The 13,418-nt window shown below is 53.9% G+C and overlaps 1 protein-coding gene across 11 annotated transcripts in view; it reads left to right on the forward strand.

The window, feature by feature from the left end:
- The first annotated feature begins 2,961 nt into the window (after positions 1 to 2,961).
- Positions 2,962 to 13,418, forward strand: part of LOC112629294 — a 35,684-nt gene continuing 25,227 nt past the window's right edge. The window contains exons 1-5 of one of the 11 annotated variants that reach the window (XR_003120566.1): positions 2,962 to 3,543; positions 6,028 to 6,136; positions 6,355 to 7,066; positions 8,338 to 8,416; positions 13,069 to 13,209. Coding sequence is in view for 7 of the 11 variants with exons in the window: in XM_025392838.1 (XP_025248623.1) it covers positions 6,945 to 7,066; positions 13,069 to 13,209 (263 nt within the window). In the remaining 4 variants the exon portion in view is untranslated. Of the gene's footprint in view, positions 3,544 to 6,027; positions 6,137 to 6,354; positions 7,105 to 8,337; positions 8,417 to 8,742; positions 8,857 to 9,833; positions 9,964 to 13,068; positions 13,210 to 13,418 lie in introns of all 11 variants that reach the window. The other 10 variants (XR_003120565.1, XM_025392844.1, XM_025392843.1 and 7 more) reach the window with 10 other exon arrangements.

A 13,418-nucleotide genomic window follows, 5' to 3' on the forward strand; every position in this document is an offset into this window, starting at 1 on the left:
GCACTAGAACTGGGGATTGGGACTGCAGTTGTAGCTTACAAGCAGCCTCCCTATCCCTGCAGCCCCCTGGGGGGAGTGCGGAAGAGGGGCTCAAGAGATCTCTGGTGCATGCTAAATTTCAGGGGTACGCAGAAAACTGGGACATTGACTTAGAGGGGGAGGCACTTGGGGTTTGCTGTTTGTAAACGTTCGGAGTATGCTTTTTGAGAAGAGAGTGCATTTAACCATGCCTGGGAGATGGGTATAGGAGGACCTTGTCTTCATTTCCTGGCCGGCTCTTAGGAGGTTTGTCCCCTTGCCCATAAGTATGTACATGTGGATAGGAGGCTGCTCACACGGCTTTTGAGGGTTCTCAAGTATGAATTAAAAAAAGAAGAAAAATGTGTGCTTTGAATTAGATCTATGTGAAAAAGAAAAAAAAAGGCAGCAAGCTAAGCCATGCGTCTGGGACACTGGCTGGCCTCCAGGATTTCAGGAGAGTTGGGTTTCAGCATGCACAGAGAGAAAGTGCTCCATTTCTCAAACCTGGATTTCCTTGTCTGTTTTCCCCTATAGATACAAATCTGAGCCCTTGAATGGCCTTTCTGAGCGAGGAAAGCATGTATAGCATTGCTCAGATTGAGAAATAGTTCAGATCCAAATATTACCATAGGTTTGGCTCCTTCAAGAATTCTTCCATTGCTTTGGACCAATAAATATTTAAAAAGTTAGGTTCTGAGCTCCAGAAAAGCCAACAAAAACATTTAAACATATGGATGTTTTTTAAAAATTGTGGTGAAACCACGTTCAGAGGAGATTAGTTTGCAGCAGTCTTTTCTTTCTTTGTCTCCCATTCCCGCCCCCCACCCCCCCATCATTTTCTTTCTTTTAGGAAGCCAGAAGGGTAAACATGTTGCCATGGAGTTCTGTTTAAAATAAAATACAATGGAAAGAAAAGCAGCATGATGAAGTAACCACATGGACTGCAGGATACACCTGATACTAATTACTGTCATGCAGAATGTTCTGGAAGACATTTGACTCGCCTGATGTATACATTCAAATCAAGCAAAGTAGGACTGGAAGACTCCTTGGGGACCATCTTGTCCAAGTCTTTCCTTTTTCCAGATGAGGAAGTAGGGGCCCAGCGAGAGGGAGGGCCTGGACCTCAGCCTTCCAGCGCGGAAGGAGAAGAGCCGGGATTCAAACCCGTGGTGCTTTGTAGGAAACCCATAATTTCCACGGTCTTTTTCCTTCAGCTGTCAGTAAGGCCCTGAAATAGAAGAGAGGGGTTTACTGTGAACCTCGAAGGAGCAGGCTCAAGAGCCAGAGGGCCCAGAATAGGGCAGGGCTGGCTTCTCACTGGGAGGCTCAACATCCCGCAGGGGCGCCAGGCCTCGAGGGGAGAGACTGGATATTGGGCGTCTGGAAGTTTCTCCTTCTAGGGGCTCCAGGAGCAATCCAACAGAGGCCTGGGGCTCCCACCAGAACGTCAACTCATGTCCTTTTGGGGCTGCAGGGCTGACGCAGGCTGGCACTGTGTCTACGACAGCCCTCCGGGCCCCCGGGTGCGTGACTGCGGATGCTCTCTGGCGGCCACCACAGTTCCCACGCGCGGAGGGTGAATGCGAGCCCCTTGTCAATACGCGCCCCTCGCCTCTGCCCCCGAGAGGCTAGCAACCGGGCCTGCCGGCGTTTGATTGGCCGTGGGGGCTTGACGACAGGGGCTCCTGGCTGCTGATTGGCCCCGGCCAGCTCTGGCTGTTTCCTAGCTATTAATACTGTGGCTAATAAACGTTCTCCTGTTGACGCGGGTGCTCGGAGCCATGATTTTTTGAAGCGTTCTTGACGTCTGTGGCTGATGCGGGCGTTTCTGCTGTGCAAGGCCTGCTTCCGGCGCTCTAGTCCCTGGGGTTCCTGGCAAGCTCCACAGGCTGAAAAGGGGGTGTTTTCTTTCTCCCTCTTGTTACCTGACATATTAAAGCAGCGCCCCACGAGGACCCCAACGTCCCACGTCTCTATCTCCCCAACAGTGCGCCTGTTTGTGCAAAAACGAACCCCCTGATCGCCCTCCCAAGGCTCAGCGTCTCTAGTGACCTGATGGTCAATGTTCACTTCCCTAGTCATTAACTGTGGACGTAGAAATAGCCTTTCTCCCTTCTGTTCAGCCCCGGAAGCTCCCGTCTGATTTACAGTCACCTCGTGGGATCGTTGGGCATGGGGGGCTCCCTCTGACGCCACTTGAGCCCCCCAAAGAAGTGCGGGGGAGCGGTTCTGACTTGATGCCCTCTGTGGGGCCTCTCTGCTGTCCTCTTTGGGGCCCCTTGCTCATCCTCACCCGCTTTCTGTCACCGGGCACTCCATCCTTGTCCTCCCGGCTGCCACCCACCTGTCACCCTAAGATAGATCCTCGGTCCTTTTCAACAGCATTTTGACCTTTGCTAGAGGACATTTGATTGACGGCCCTGCACGCTCTGCCACTCAGAGCCGGGCAGAGCTGCCGAGGGCTCCCACCTGTTAGAGATTAACTCTCATGTGCCAGCCCCGGAGCCGAGGCCGCGGCGGGGCTCGGCGCAACATGTGTCGCTGCCTGTTTTTCGGGGCGGTGGTGGCGGTGGGGCTCTTCCAAAGGGCATGTGTGTGGGGATCACCCCAACTTTGAGGAGTAGCCCAGGCATCTCCACATGGGACACAGTCCGCCCTCTAAAAGTACTTTCCTTAGAGGGCACGACTCCTGTCTGGATTCTCATTACAACCCTGGTGTGTGTGTAGGGGGGTACCCCTCGTCAAGGTGGAGGAAACGGACCCCGTGGAAGAGGAAGGGGCATAGCGGGTTCCGTGAACATGAGTTGTAAGCGGCAGAGCCGGGGACTCACAGCCAGGTTTTTCTGACTCGGAGACGCGGAGCTCTGTCTCCGGTGTCAAAGAGAACCAGTCAGAAACGCACGGGTGGGCTGGGAGGGGGTGACAGCCTCCGGCTTACATCTGGAAACCAGTTATGTCGCCCGGGCGTTTTATTTTCCTGAACAATAAGAGAAAGCATAATTTTCTTTCGCTAAGCCCGCATCCTCCGATGGATGTTCCGAAACCGCCAGGTGTGGAATCTGCGCCCCGACAGCCCCACCTTGGCCCTCGGCCGCCTGAGGACGGCCAGCTCTCGGGACCATTCCCCCCACACTTTGTGCCCGAATTCACCCTGCCTGGCGAGTCGAGCTCACGCAGGGAAAAAGCACCCGTGACCACAGGGTGTTGGTCATGGCGGCCAGGGGCACTGCGGCAGAATTTTTTCCTCCCTTCTTTGCTGCAATCTGGGTGCGGCTAGAGCAATTTGTCATAGAATCTGGGGGGCTCATTTTTCCGGCCAATCACTTTTAGAGAAATGAGCGCATTGCAGCAGAATGCGCTGACGTCAGAGACCACCCCTTCTGCGCCTCCATATAAACCCCACCCAGCCAGCCCCTAGCGCAGACGGCGGAGAGCGGACAGGGAGCGCGCCTTGGCTTGCTGGCCTTGGCTGCGGCTCCTCGGGAGAGCTGGGGCGCCCACGAGAGGATCCCTCACCTGGTGAGTGGTTGGCCATCCTTGCCGCAAAGGATGTGCCAAAGGAAGACGGCATCCCCTTCTGGGATGGGCTCTGTCCTCCTGGACACGCCGAGAGCCTGATCCCGGGTCTTACTGCTGGAGGCGGCCACTTCGCCTGGTCCCCGAGTGTCCGCAACAAAATTTTCAGAAGGAAAATCTTGAGGCACATTTCCCTGGGGGGAAGTCAGGGCTCCTCTCTGGGGGGTCTAGTCCTTGAGGGTGGGCTGGGTGGCAGGGACTTCAGAGGAGCGGGAGGAATCAGACGGAACCCCTCTTGGATTCGGGTGTGTGGCAGTCACTGGGGGGCGAACCCCGGATTTCCTGTATTGGAAGCCGCCTCTAGAATCGCGTTAATAGTGGGAGATATGGCGGCGATGCCTTCTGCATGCCCCATGAATTAGGGGGGGCAGCACCCGAATAGAAGGGTCTCCCGGGCATATTTGCCTTGCCAGCTGTTGGCCAGGTTTTTGGTGGATCGTGGGCGGGAGGAGTGGAGGTTCCTCTTCACGAGATTTTCCGAATCCAAATACACAGGTTTAGTGCAGTGTGGACCCCAGGCAAAATGTAGAGTAAAATTTCCACCCGATATCATCTGGTTCTGTCCTGATCAGCCACTTTCACAGTGGAGAGAGATGGCGCCCAAGTGCAAACCTGCCAGTAGCCCCCTAGGATCAGTCCCTGCGGAAGGGGGTCGTGGGATTGGGGACAGAGGCAGAATAGATGCAGGGGGTGGGTTGGGGCAGAGAGACGGCCGTATCCTTGGGTCTGGGAAGAGGGAGGAGAGAAATGAAGAAAAGAGGTGTGTTGCTGGGGTCTGGATGCTGGGAGCTGGGGATGGGGGGCCGCGGGGGTCTTCAGAGCGTTGCATGGTGGTCACTCGAAAATCCTGACATGTTGCAGGCTTGGACTTTTGGTCAAGTTGCCTTTTGCCATTTCCTTTGTCCGAGTCGAGCCCCCCCAGGCCGCCCCCTCCCACCCTGGGCCGGCGGGCCTGGTGGGGGCGCAGGCGGGTGGCTACGTGGCAGGTTTCTGGAAGGTTTCCTGGCTGGCCGCGAGAGGGCGCTGGCGGCACTGCGGAATTTTGGGGGGCGGGGTGGGGAGGGGAGGTGGCCTTTGTTCTCCTGATGGAGGGGGTCGGGCGCGGGATCCACTGGAGGATCCTGGATTCATTTACCCAAGAGGGAACAGTTTCGAGACCCCTGGATTCACTGCGGAGCGGCCGCAGAGGCTGGGGTCGGCCTTGGCGCCGTGGCTTCGGGTGTCGTGGAGGCGCACAGAGGCACGTTAGTTGATTTCCAGTGGTTTTTTATTTCGGGGGTCTTAGGAAAGTGTGGCTTATTTGAGCAGGATGGAGAGAGAGGCAGTGACAAGGTCAGTGAGGCGCCATCAGCGGGGTCTGGAAATTGTTGCTGTGGCGAAGGAGGGAGGCACGACTTTTAGGGGCGCGATGTCGACGCCTGGGGGCGAAGGCGGGGAGCGGCAGGGTGGCCCCCTTTGCGTTACTTTCCAGCGATGTCACAGGTTCTGTCTCTCGTTCCGAGACCACCCACATGCGTGACAGCGGTGTCTGGAGGACTGGGTCTTTCTGACTTTAGTGAACGTGTGTTTAATTAATTGGATTGCCGAAGGTGGGAGTTGGGATTTCTGCGTTTCCCTGTAGCAGGCGGAGCGGCGCTCCAGAGGGGCCTGGCGCGGGTCTGCTGGGTGGCCCACGTTCCTCCGGGGCTGGGGCCGGGTGACTGGGGGCGCAGGAGGCTCCTGGTGCGGGCGGGAGGCGCTGCGCCGCGGCCACAGGTGGGCTCTGGCTGGTGGTGACTGGAGAGGTGTCGAGGGGGCGTAGCGACCTGGCGTGGTGGCCTGGGGTGGGCTGTGGAGCCTTTCCTAGCCTGAGACCTGCTGGGCACCCACTGTCCATCCAGGCCCGCTGGCGCGGGCGGGGGCGCCGCAGGTGGCTGCGCTCCTGGGTTACTGGTGCGGGCCGCGCGCCCCCTAGCGGTGTGTGCCTGCCACGCTAACTTGGGTTTTGAGTTGCGCACGCGCACACAGCTAACACTTGTGACTTGTCAATCAAATCATCCTTACCCCCTCCCACTCCTCTCCTCCACCTCCCATTTCTCCTCTACCTCCACCCTTTCTCATTTCCTCATCCCTCCTCCCCCTCCTATTTTTCCTCTCCCTCCTCCCTCTTTCATCGTTCCTCTTCCCTCCTCCCCCTTCCCCCCTCATTTTCCTTATCTCTCATTTCCCCTCCCCTTCCCTCCTCCCCTCTCCCTGACCCCCCTGCTTCCTCCCTCCATACCCCTCCCTCTTCCCTCCCAGCCCCTCCGTAAGCCTTTCTCACTCCTCCCCTTTGCCACTCCTCCCTGCCTTTCCCTCCGCCTGCCCCCTTTGGCTCTCTGCTGTTCCGGTGCTGGCCATTAGAGGTCACGAAGATGGTTTCTAACCTGCCGCCCTCCCATGCCATAGGGTCTCTCCTCAGGGATGACATCATACGTCCACCTCCTTGTCTTCAAGGACCACCTCCTCTTCCTGCCGAGCTGCTACCAAGGGGCCTGCTGCCCATCTACGCCTTACGGTACCTCAACCCTCCTGCTATCGTTTCATATTCAACATGCCGGGTAGAATCTCCCAACCCCACCACTGTCCTTGCACCACCCCCAGACCCACTAGCAATTAAAAGACAATTTTAAATTTTTAACTAATCAGCTTTAATTGTAATTAATTAACTTAAACTGTAATTATGATCGAGGCTTGGGCTTTTAAGCAGGTTCTCTAACCTTTGATCAATTGCAGAGGGCACTAGGAGCACGCATTCCTGGATCCCACCAGCATACAAAGCAGCCACTGACTGACCCCCAGGACCAGGATGGCAAAGGATGAAGAGGACCGGAACTGACCAGCCAGCTGTCCCTCTTGCCTAAAGACTTAAACCAATGCCCTAGTGAGGGGGCATTGGGCATTAAGCCTTGACCTTTGCTATGCTCATGCTGTGACTCTATGAGTACTTTCTTATAAGTCTTTGTGTTCACCTGCTAGCAAACTGGAGTGTTTCCCTCCCCAAGGGGGTGTCAGTCTTTGTTGACTGACTCTGTCATCACCCTTACGATGTCTTGAATGGAAGGATCCCTTTGGGAACTTCTCAGGAGGGGGACCTGGGCCAAGGGCTTGACCAGCATCCTGCTGGCAACTCCAAGGCCCTGGGTGGGCTTCTGGAATGAGCATGCTACTGAATCACCAAAGGCATGTCCCACCTCTCTGGAGATCTTTCTGTCCTTTTCTGGGGGAATGGGGTCGATGGGAGCAACCTCCTAGGGTTGTTGTGAGAATTAAATGAGATAAAAGAGGCCTCAGGCAGGATCTGGCATAGAGGAGGTGATCAGCAAATGTTTGTTGAAAAGGTTTGGCAGGTCAGTCCCTTCCCACCCCTCTTGCTTGTCTTACTCGTCTTATTTATTCTCCAACAGCACTCCAGGCAGCCCTTGTCCACGGGCTCTCCTTGCATCAGGTAGGGGCTTTGCAGAGACCATCGACGGGCTGACTTGAGTAAGAACACGAATTATGCATGTGGCCATTTCCAGAGCACTTTCTGTGTGACATGAACATGTGATTTTTATGTAATATGTGTATGTAAATGAGGCAGCCTCATTTCCAGGTGAGGATGAATTTGTTAGTGTTGATTTGTGTAATTTAAAAAAGCTGAAAGGAAGAGAGGACCCGTGAGGACTGAACTCCCTGTCCCGTGGGGCAGGACTTACATTTACATTAAAGAAACTGAAACTTGGGGGGAGGTGTAAGTATTTGGTCACATAGCTGGCAAGAGAAGGGGTTGGAGTTGGACCCAGGGTGCCACGCTAGCTGCCCTCACCCCTGTTTCCCCTCTGGCCCAGCATTATACTAAGAGTCCTTTTATTTCAAACCAAATGTTTGACAATGGGACAGACTGTTTGAAATCCCAGCTGCCTGGGGTGGTCTTGGGGGTCGGGGTGGCCCCAGTGCTGGTACCATGTGCTGACTTCACCTTTTAATAATGATGTGACCTTAAACAAGTCGCTTAACTTCTCTGAGTTTCAGTTTCTTTCATGGTCTAAATGGAGATTAAAACACACACACACACTCACACACACACACACACACACACACACACACACCCCCTCGTGTATCTACCCCACAGGGCGCTTTTGAAGACCAAATGCTGTAACTACTATGAAAGTGCTTTGTAAATTGCTGTGGAAATTGCAAGCTACTTAACCACCCGAGGCTGTCCCTCCTCACTCACATGTCCAGCCCTATTCTCCCTTAGTGAGAACAGCACTGAGTAGGTGCTGTGTGTGTTTGTGTTCAATTAAGAAATTCCAGAATAAATAAAAATGAATTAATTCAACAAACATTTTCTGGAGCACCGACAATCTGCCCAGTGCACCAGGCTAGGTATCTGGTACAAAGATAATGAAAACAGTCTCTTGGAACCTAATTGGGGTCCTCATTTGATCAGGACCTTCTTTCGTCCCCTTTTAAGCCAACCAGTTTTGTCCGGACAAGACAAAACCAACTTGGGCTGCTTTAGAGAAGCCCAGCTCTGTGTAGACAATAGCTGCCCAGCCTCTGAAAGGGACTGATTGGATTATGTGGCAAATGGAGGTGCAAGGATGACTTGGACGGTGACAAACGAAGTGGGCGGAGACCTGCTTTGAGTTAATCCAGGCTATTAGGAGGGGACCTTTTGTCTTCCAGAGACTGGCAGCTTTTACCAGTGGTTTTTACATCCTTAATGTTCAGGACGAATAATTTATGGTCAGTGAAAATCCGGGCCCCAGTGAGATTCGAGTGGGCTGTAAAATCGGGAGTCCTGCTCCCAGTGAGTAATGGTAGTGAATGTTTCTGTCACTTTTTGCAACCGTCCATTCATTTGATCCTCACAACTCCCTGTCCTGAGTCAGGGCCGGCCACTGCCACTCCCAGGGAAACAGAGGCTGTCAAGAGGCTCTGTAGTTTGGGCCCCACTGGATCATTGAACTCCTGTTCCCTGAGTTCTAGAGGAAGAATTGTACCTGTCTCAGTCCCGGCCTCCTTCAGAAGGCCTCCCTCTGCATTTCTGACTTTGCTCTGCCTGCAGCCTGGAGCCTCCCAGGTCCCTGCTGTCATCTTTTCTAGCCACTACAGCCTCTGTCTTTCCTTTCACAGCCAAGCTTCTTGAAAGGCCTGTCTACACTTGCTGTCTTCCTTCCTCACCTCCAATTTCCTCTTCAACCCACTGCTTCCTGACTCGCTCTACTCCGTGGAAGGGCTCTCACAAAGGTAAAGATTTTTCTGTAGCTTAATCCTTGTCATGTTTTCAGCTCATGGACACGACGACACATTTTCATGCCTTCTCTCACAGGGCTCTGCGGCCCCGGTTCACTTCTGTGTCCTTACACTCCCCTTCACAGAGACACCTCCTCCCCCTTCTCTCGTTCTTAGCGTCCCCTAGGAACTTGCATACCCAGGTCTCTCGACTTCTGGACCTGCTTCTTACCACGCTGTCTTAAGCAGTCAGGAGTCGCTGACCTGGGTTTGAGTCCTAGTTAAATTACTTAGTGCTGAGACCTTGGGGTAGGTAAACTTTTCCAAGCCAGGTTTATCTCAGTTTCAAAATAGGGTTAATCATCTTTATCTGGCAGGTCAGGTGGGATGTCTCACAGGTAAGCACCAGATGCTACTTGAAGGGCTTGAAGCAAAGTCAATAAAGCATTCATGAGAAAAATACAACTGGAGGCACCACTAGATTTTCGTATACATTAGGTTCCCATGGGGAGGACTAAAGAGAAGAAAGAAGTGGAAAAGGGAGGGGCGTGGAGGAGAGACAGGAGAAGAGAATAACTAAACAAAGGCATTAAAGACAAAAAACAAGTAGGAAAGGGAGACTTGGAAAATATTAAAAGCCAAAAACACATCCAAAGACGGTTTCCCCTTACGTTAGGTTGGGCTAAAAGAAAGCAAACGGGAAGAAGGTTTTAAATTGATTATCCCAATGACAAATCCCAGGAAGCTTTCACATCAAATCACCCTAGTTTGGGTTTTTAACTCCTTCCACTGAGTTTAACCTCTTTACCTCCCACATCCTGGTAAAACCTGCCCCCTCCCCACCGCCCCCTTCGCTGGTGATTAAATCCTGAAGGTACACGAAGTATTTCAGTGAATGAATGGCTAACAGAAGAGGGCCTCCCCTCCCCCTTACCCCGGCGGTGTTTTTCAGTTTTATTCCACTTTCCGTCCTTTTCCCTTAATGAACACAGGGCTAATCTTGGGCCTTGTCGAAGGAAGAGGCTGCAGACGTTAATGAGGTTAGCTGCTGGATTCCAATATTCGTCGCATAAGGAGCCTTCTTTGTCTGCGAAGGAAAAACACACTGATTATCATAATGAGGTGAACTGGCCACTGCCGGGCCGGGGCGATGTGGCTTCTTAAGCCACACTTCTAATTTTTGGTGATGGAGTCGACGTTTCTTTTGCTCCTCATTTAAGTCTTTGCCTCTGTCCCAGCGCGAAGTCCATTCAGTGGGGTTGAAAGTTGCAGGCAGCTTTGAGAAGGGGGGCTTTGGACAGGGTTGCGTTGTAGAAAATGGCTTTGTTCGATCCTTTGCGCAGATGGAACTGGCCAGAGCATTCATTCCCTCTCTCCAAGAGCTGAGGACCAGGGGGACCACTGGTGATCAGTTCCCTACTCTAGCTCTCCTCTGACTTGTCTCAGGACCCACTGAGGACATCCAAAACTCACTCAAGATTAACAAGTGATAGGGAAGTAGTGACTCCTAGGCGTGGCCCTAGGGGAGTGACTGCAAAGTGAGTACCCGTGGAATGCCTAGCCAGGTGAAGAAGTGAATGTATGTTGGCATCCCAGAGGGCCCCCCATAAGAGGGCATAGTTTGGGGTTCAGATTTGACTCCAGCAGACTGTTGAAACTGGGGCACAGTGGCTATTGATTAGTCAGGATCAATCAGTGGAGAGGAGATTAAAACTCACATCTGGGAATGTAGCATCAGAACTTGTAGTTCTTTTTTTTTTTTTTTTTTGAAACGGAGTCTCTGTCGCCCAGGCTGGAGTGCAGTGGCGTGATCTCAGCTCACTGCAACCTCTGCCTCCCAGGTTCAACCAATTCTCCCACCTCAGCCTCCTGAGTAGCTGGGATTACAGGCACCCACCACCACAGCTGGCTACTGTTTGTATTTTTAGTAGAGACGGGGCTTCACCATGTTGGTCAGGCTGGTCTCGAACTCCTGACCTCGTGATCTACCTGCCTCGGCCTCCCAAAGTGCTGGGATTACAGGTGTGAACCACCGCGCCCGGCCTGTAGTAGTTCTTTTGCCCCTTAATATCCTCACCCTCATGTCCTGTACCCTAACTGAGCCCTCATCCTCTTTTCTGATCTTTGAGCTCCCTAGAGCCCATAATTCTTTAGAGCAGGTATGTCCTGAGTCTGAAACATGCCCTTATTTGTCCCAAGCTCTGGACATTTCTCACCCCAAGGCAGATCATTCATGATTAGATCACTCCAATTAACCTTAGGCTCCAGTTGGACCTTTAGCCAAATGGGAAAAAACTAGGGGATAAGGGGGGTAGTTGGAGCAAGAAAATGTTATTAGTTGAAACCTTATGGGGCCTTCCTTCCTTGATGAGTCTGTTGGCTAACGGTTCTCTGACATCGTGAATTAGAATTGGATACTGTTTCCAAATTAGCAAAACCAACTCTACCCCAGTGCCCCATGAGAAAGAACGTGGAAGGATCTTCCATTGGCAGGTTGGGGCAAAAGCCTGAGGCAATCTTTCATCCCCTTTTGCCAAGGTGAGACTTTCCCAGTGATGTAGTTGGCCACTCTGTCTAGGGGAGTGTTGAGACTACGGGTGGACTGGGGTATAGACCTCTGAAGCTGAGATCACACGAAAACCTGGCCTCCCTGCCATGTAGCTGTTGGCGAGTAGAAAAATAGAGCACGCCTGATTCTAAATGAGAAGACTTTCTTCGATAGTAACGAAGAATCGATGGCACCCTCCTCACCCTCAGATACATGGCGATCATTAACACACAGGCCCCAAAGCCACTGTTAGTACTACAGTAGCTCCTGTGGACAGTCAAAAGCCTGGAGAGGGCATGGAAGAAATCAGTTAGCCCCGGGCAGGTTCTCTGGGGTTTTGTGCCCAAAGCTCCTGTAGCCTTAACAAACTTTTAAAAGTTAACTCCCCACGTCCCCATCCTGCTTGGGTTTCTGGACTTTTCTGAGGCGCTGGCAGAGGGATCTCATTGCTTCCTTGAGTGTAGGGGCAGCCCCTTTAACCTGGCTCCTTGAGTCACTGCTTTTTTCTGCTTCTGTTGCCTTCTTCCTCGCCTGTCCTCTCTCTCAATGTCTCCCTCTTTTTGTCCCTCCCCAATCCCTGACCTGGCCCTCCTGTGGTGCCCTTGGCCAGCCCCGTGCTTCCTCAGGGTGTCCCAGCACCAGCCTGGCACAGAGTGGGGCTCTGTTAGAGTATGTGGGATGTAGGGTTTTGCCAGGTGAGTGGATGGAAGGACTCGACCACCACAGCTGAGCCACCAGGTGGGCCACGCGAAGAGTTCTAGGTGCAAAGGCTGGAGGGTGGAATTCATTTTTGAGAAGGGTGTGAGCAGTTTCTGACCCTGGCCCCACTTGAACGGGGGCCTTGCTGGTTGCGTCCTTGCATTCACCTGCGCGGCCATCCATCATCCAACAGTTGATCCTAACTGAGCACATCCACAGCCCTGGCTCTGGCCTGGGCACCTGCCACCGTAGCCCATCCCTTGATGGCCTCTGTGTCCCCAGGAGGGCGGGCCGGGGGGTTGCCCCAGGGGCTGGAGCAGTGGACTCCGGCTCCATAGAGGTCAGGCTGGAGGGTGTGAGGGCAGATTCAAGCTATCCCCAGGGCTCTGCTCTGGTCGGAGCCAGCACCTTCTCCCTCTCTGCCTTCCCTGCCCCATCCCTGATGCTGAGCTGTTCTGGACCCCTGGCCCTGAGTCTCTCAGGACCAAAGTGGGCATGGGAACAGCTGTAGTGTGTGCCCCCGGGCTTTGGCCACAGGTCTCCCTCTTGAGGTGTGGTTGTGACTGCGACCCTTCCCTTGCCACGATGCCTTCCTCCCCCGGGGCTTGGTCCAGCTCCTTAACCCTCTAGCAGCTGCTGGGGCCCGTGTCCCATGCAGAGGACCAGCAGGGGAAACCTCCAGGGAGCATCTGCAGGCTCTGCCTCTGCCCAGCTGCTGACTTGGCTCTCCCTGGTGGCTCTCCAACGGCCAGGTTCCTCACCCACCCGGCGCTCCGCTTGCTCTGTCTCCTGAGGTGGGCCTGACCCACCTCCCCTTCTCTGCCTCAATCCCTGGGCTCCGGGGCTCAGCTCCACAGTCCTCTGCCTAGCAGTCTGGTTCTCCCTGCCAACCCCATACCCGTGGTCACCTGGCCCTCCTGAGGTCTGAGTATCACTGCCCTGACCCAGGAGCCACTCCCACTCCAGCTGCCTGTTTCCAGCAGGTTCCCAGTGCCCCCGACAAGCCCCGGCTGGTGTCTCCATCTCCTGCCAAGCGTCCTCCAATGCCTCCTCCTGTGGGCCTGGCCTCAGGGCTATCAGACGCCTCTCCCTTCCCAGAGACCCCTCGTGATCGTGCCCTGGTGGGTGTTGCCCCTGCCTGCCCTTGTCTTCGCCATGGCCCTGAGAGTCCTGGGCTCTGCCCTGCCTGGTCCCTTGCTCCCCACTTGGTTCTGGGTTTGGGGCTGCCTCTAACCCAGCCCGTTGCTTCTTTGCACCTTTTCCTATCATTGGGCATCCCCCACTAGTCACCCCACTCCACTGAAAAGCAAAAAACTGCAGGTGAGGCCAA

Source organism: Theropithecus gelada, chromosome 7b (assembly GCF_003255815.1).
Source record: "Theropithecus gelada isolate Dixy chromosome 7b, Tgel_1.0, whole genome shotgun sequence".
Taxonomy (NCBI): domain Eukaryota; kingdom Metazoa; phylum Chordata; class Mammalia; order Primates; family Cercopithecidae; genus Theropithecus; species Theropithecus gelada.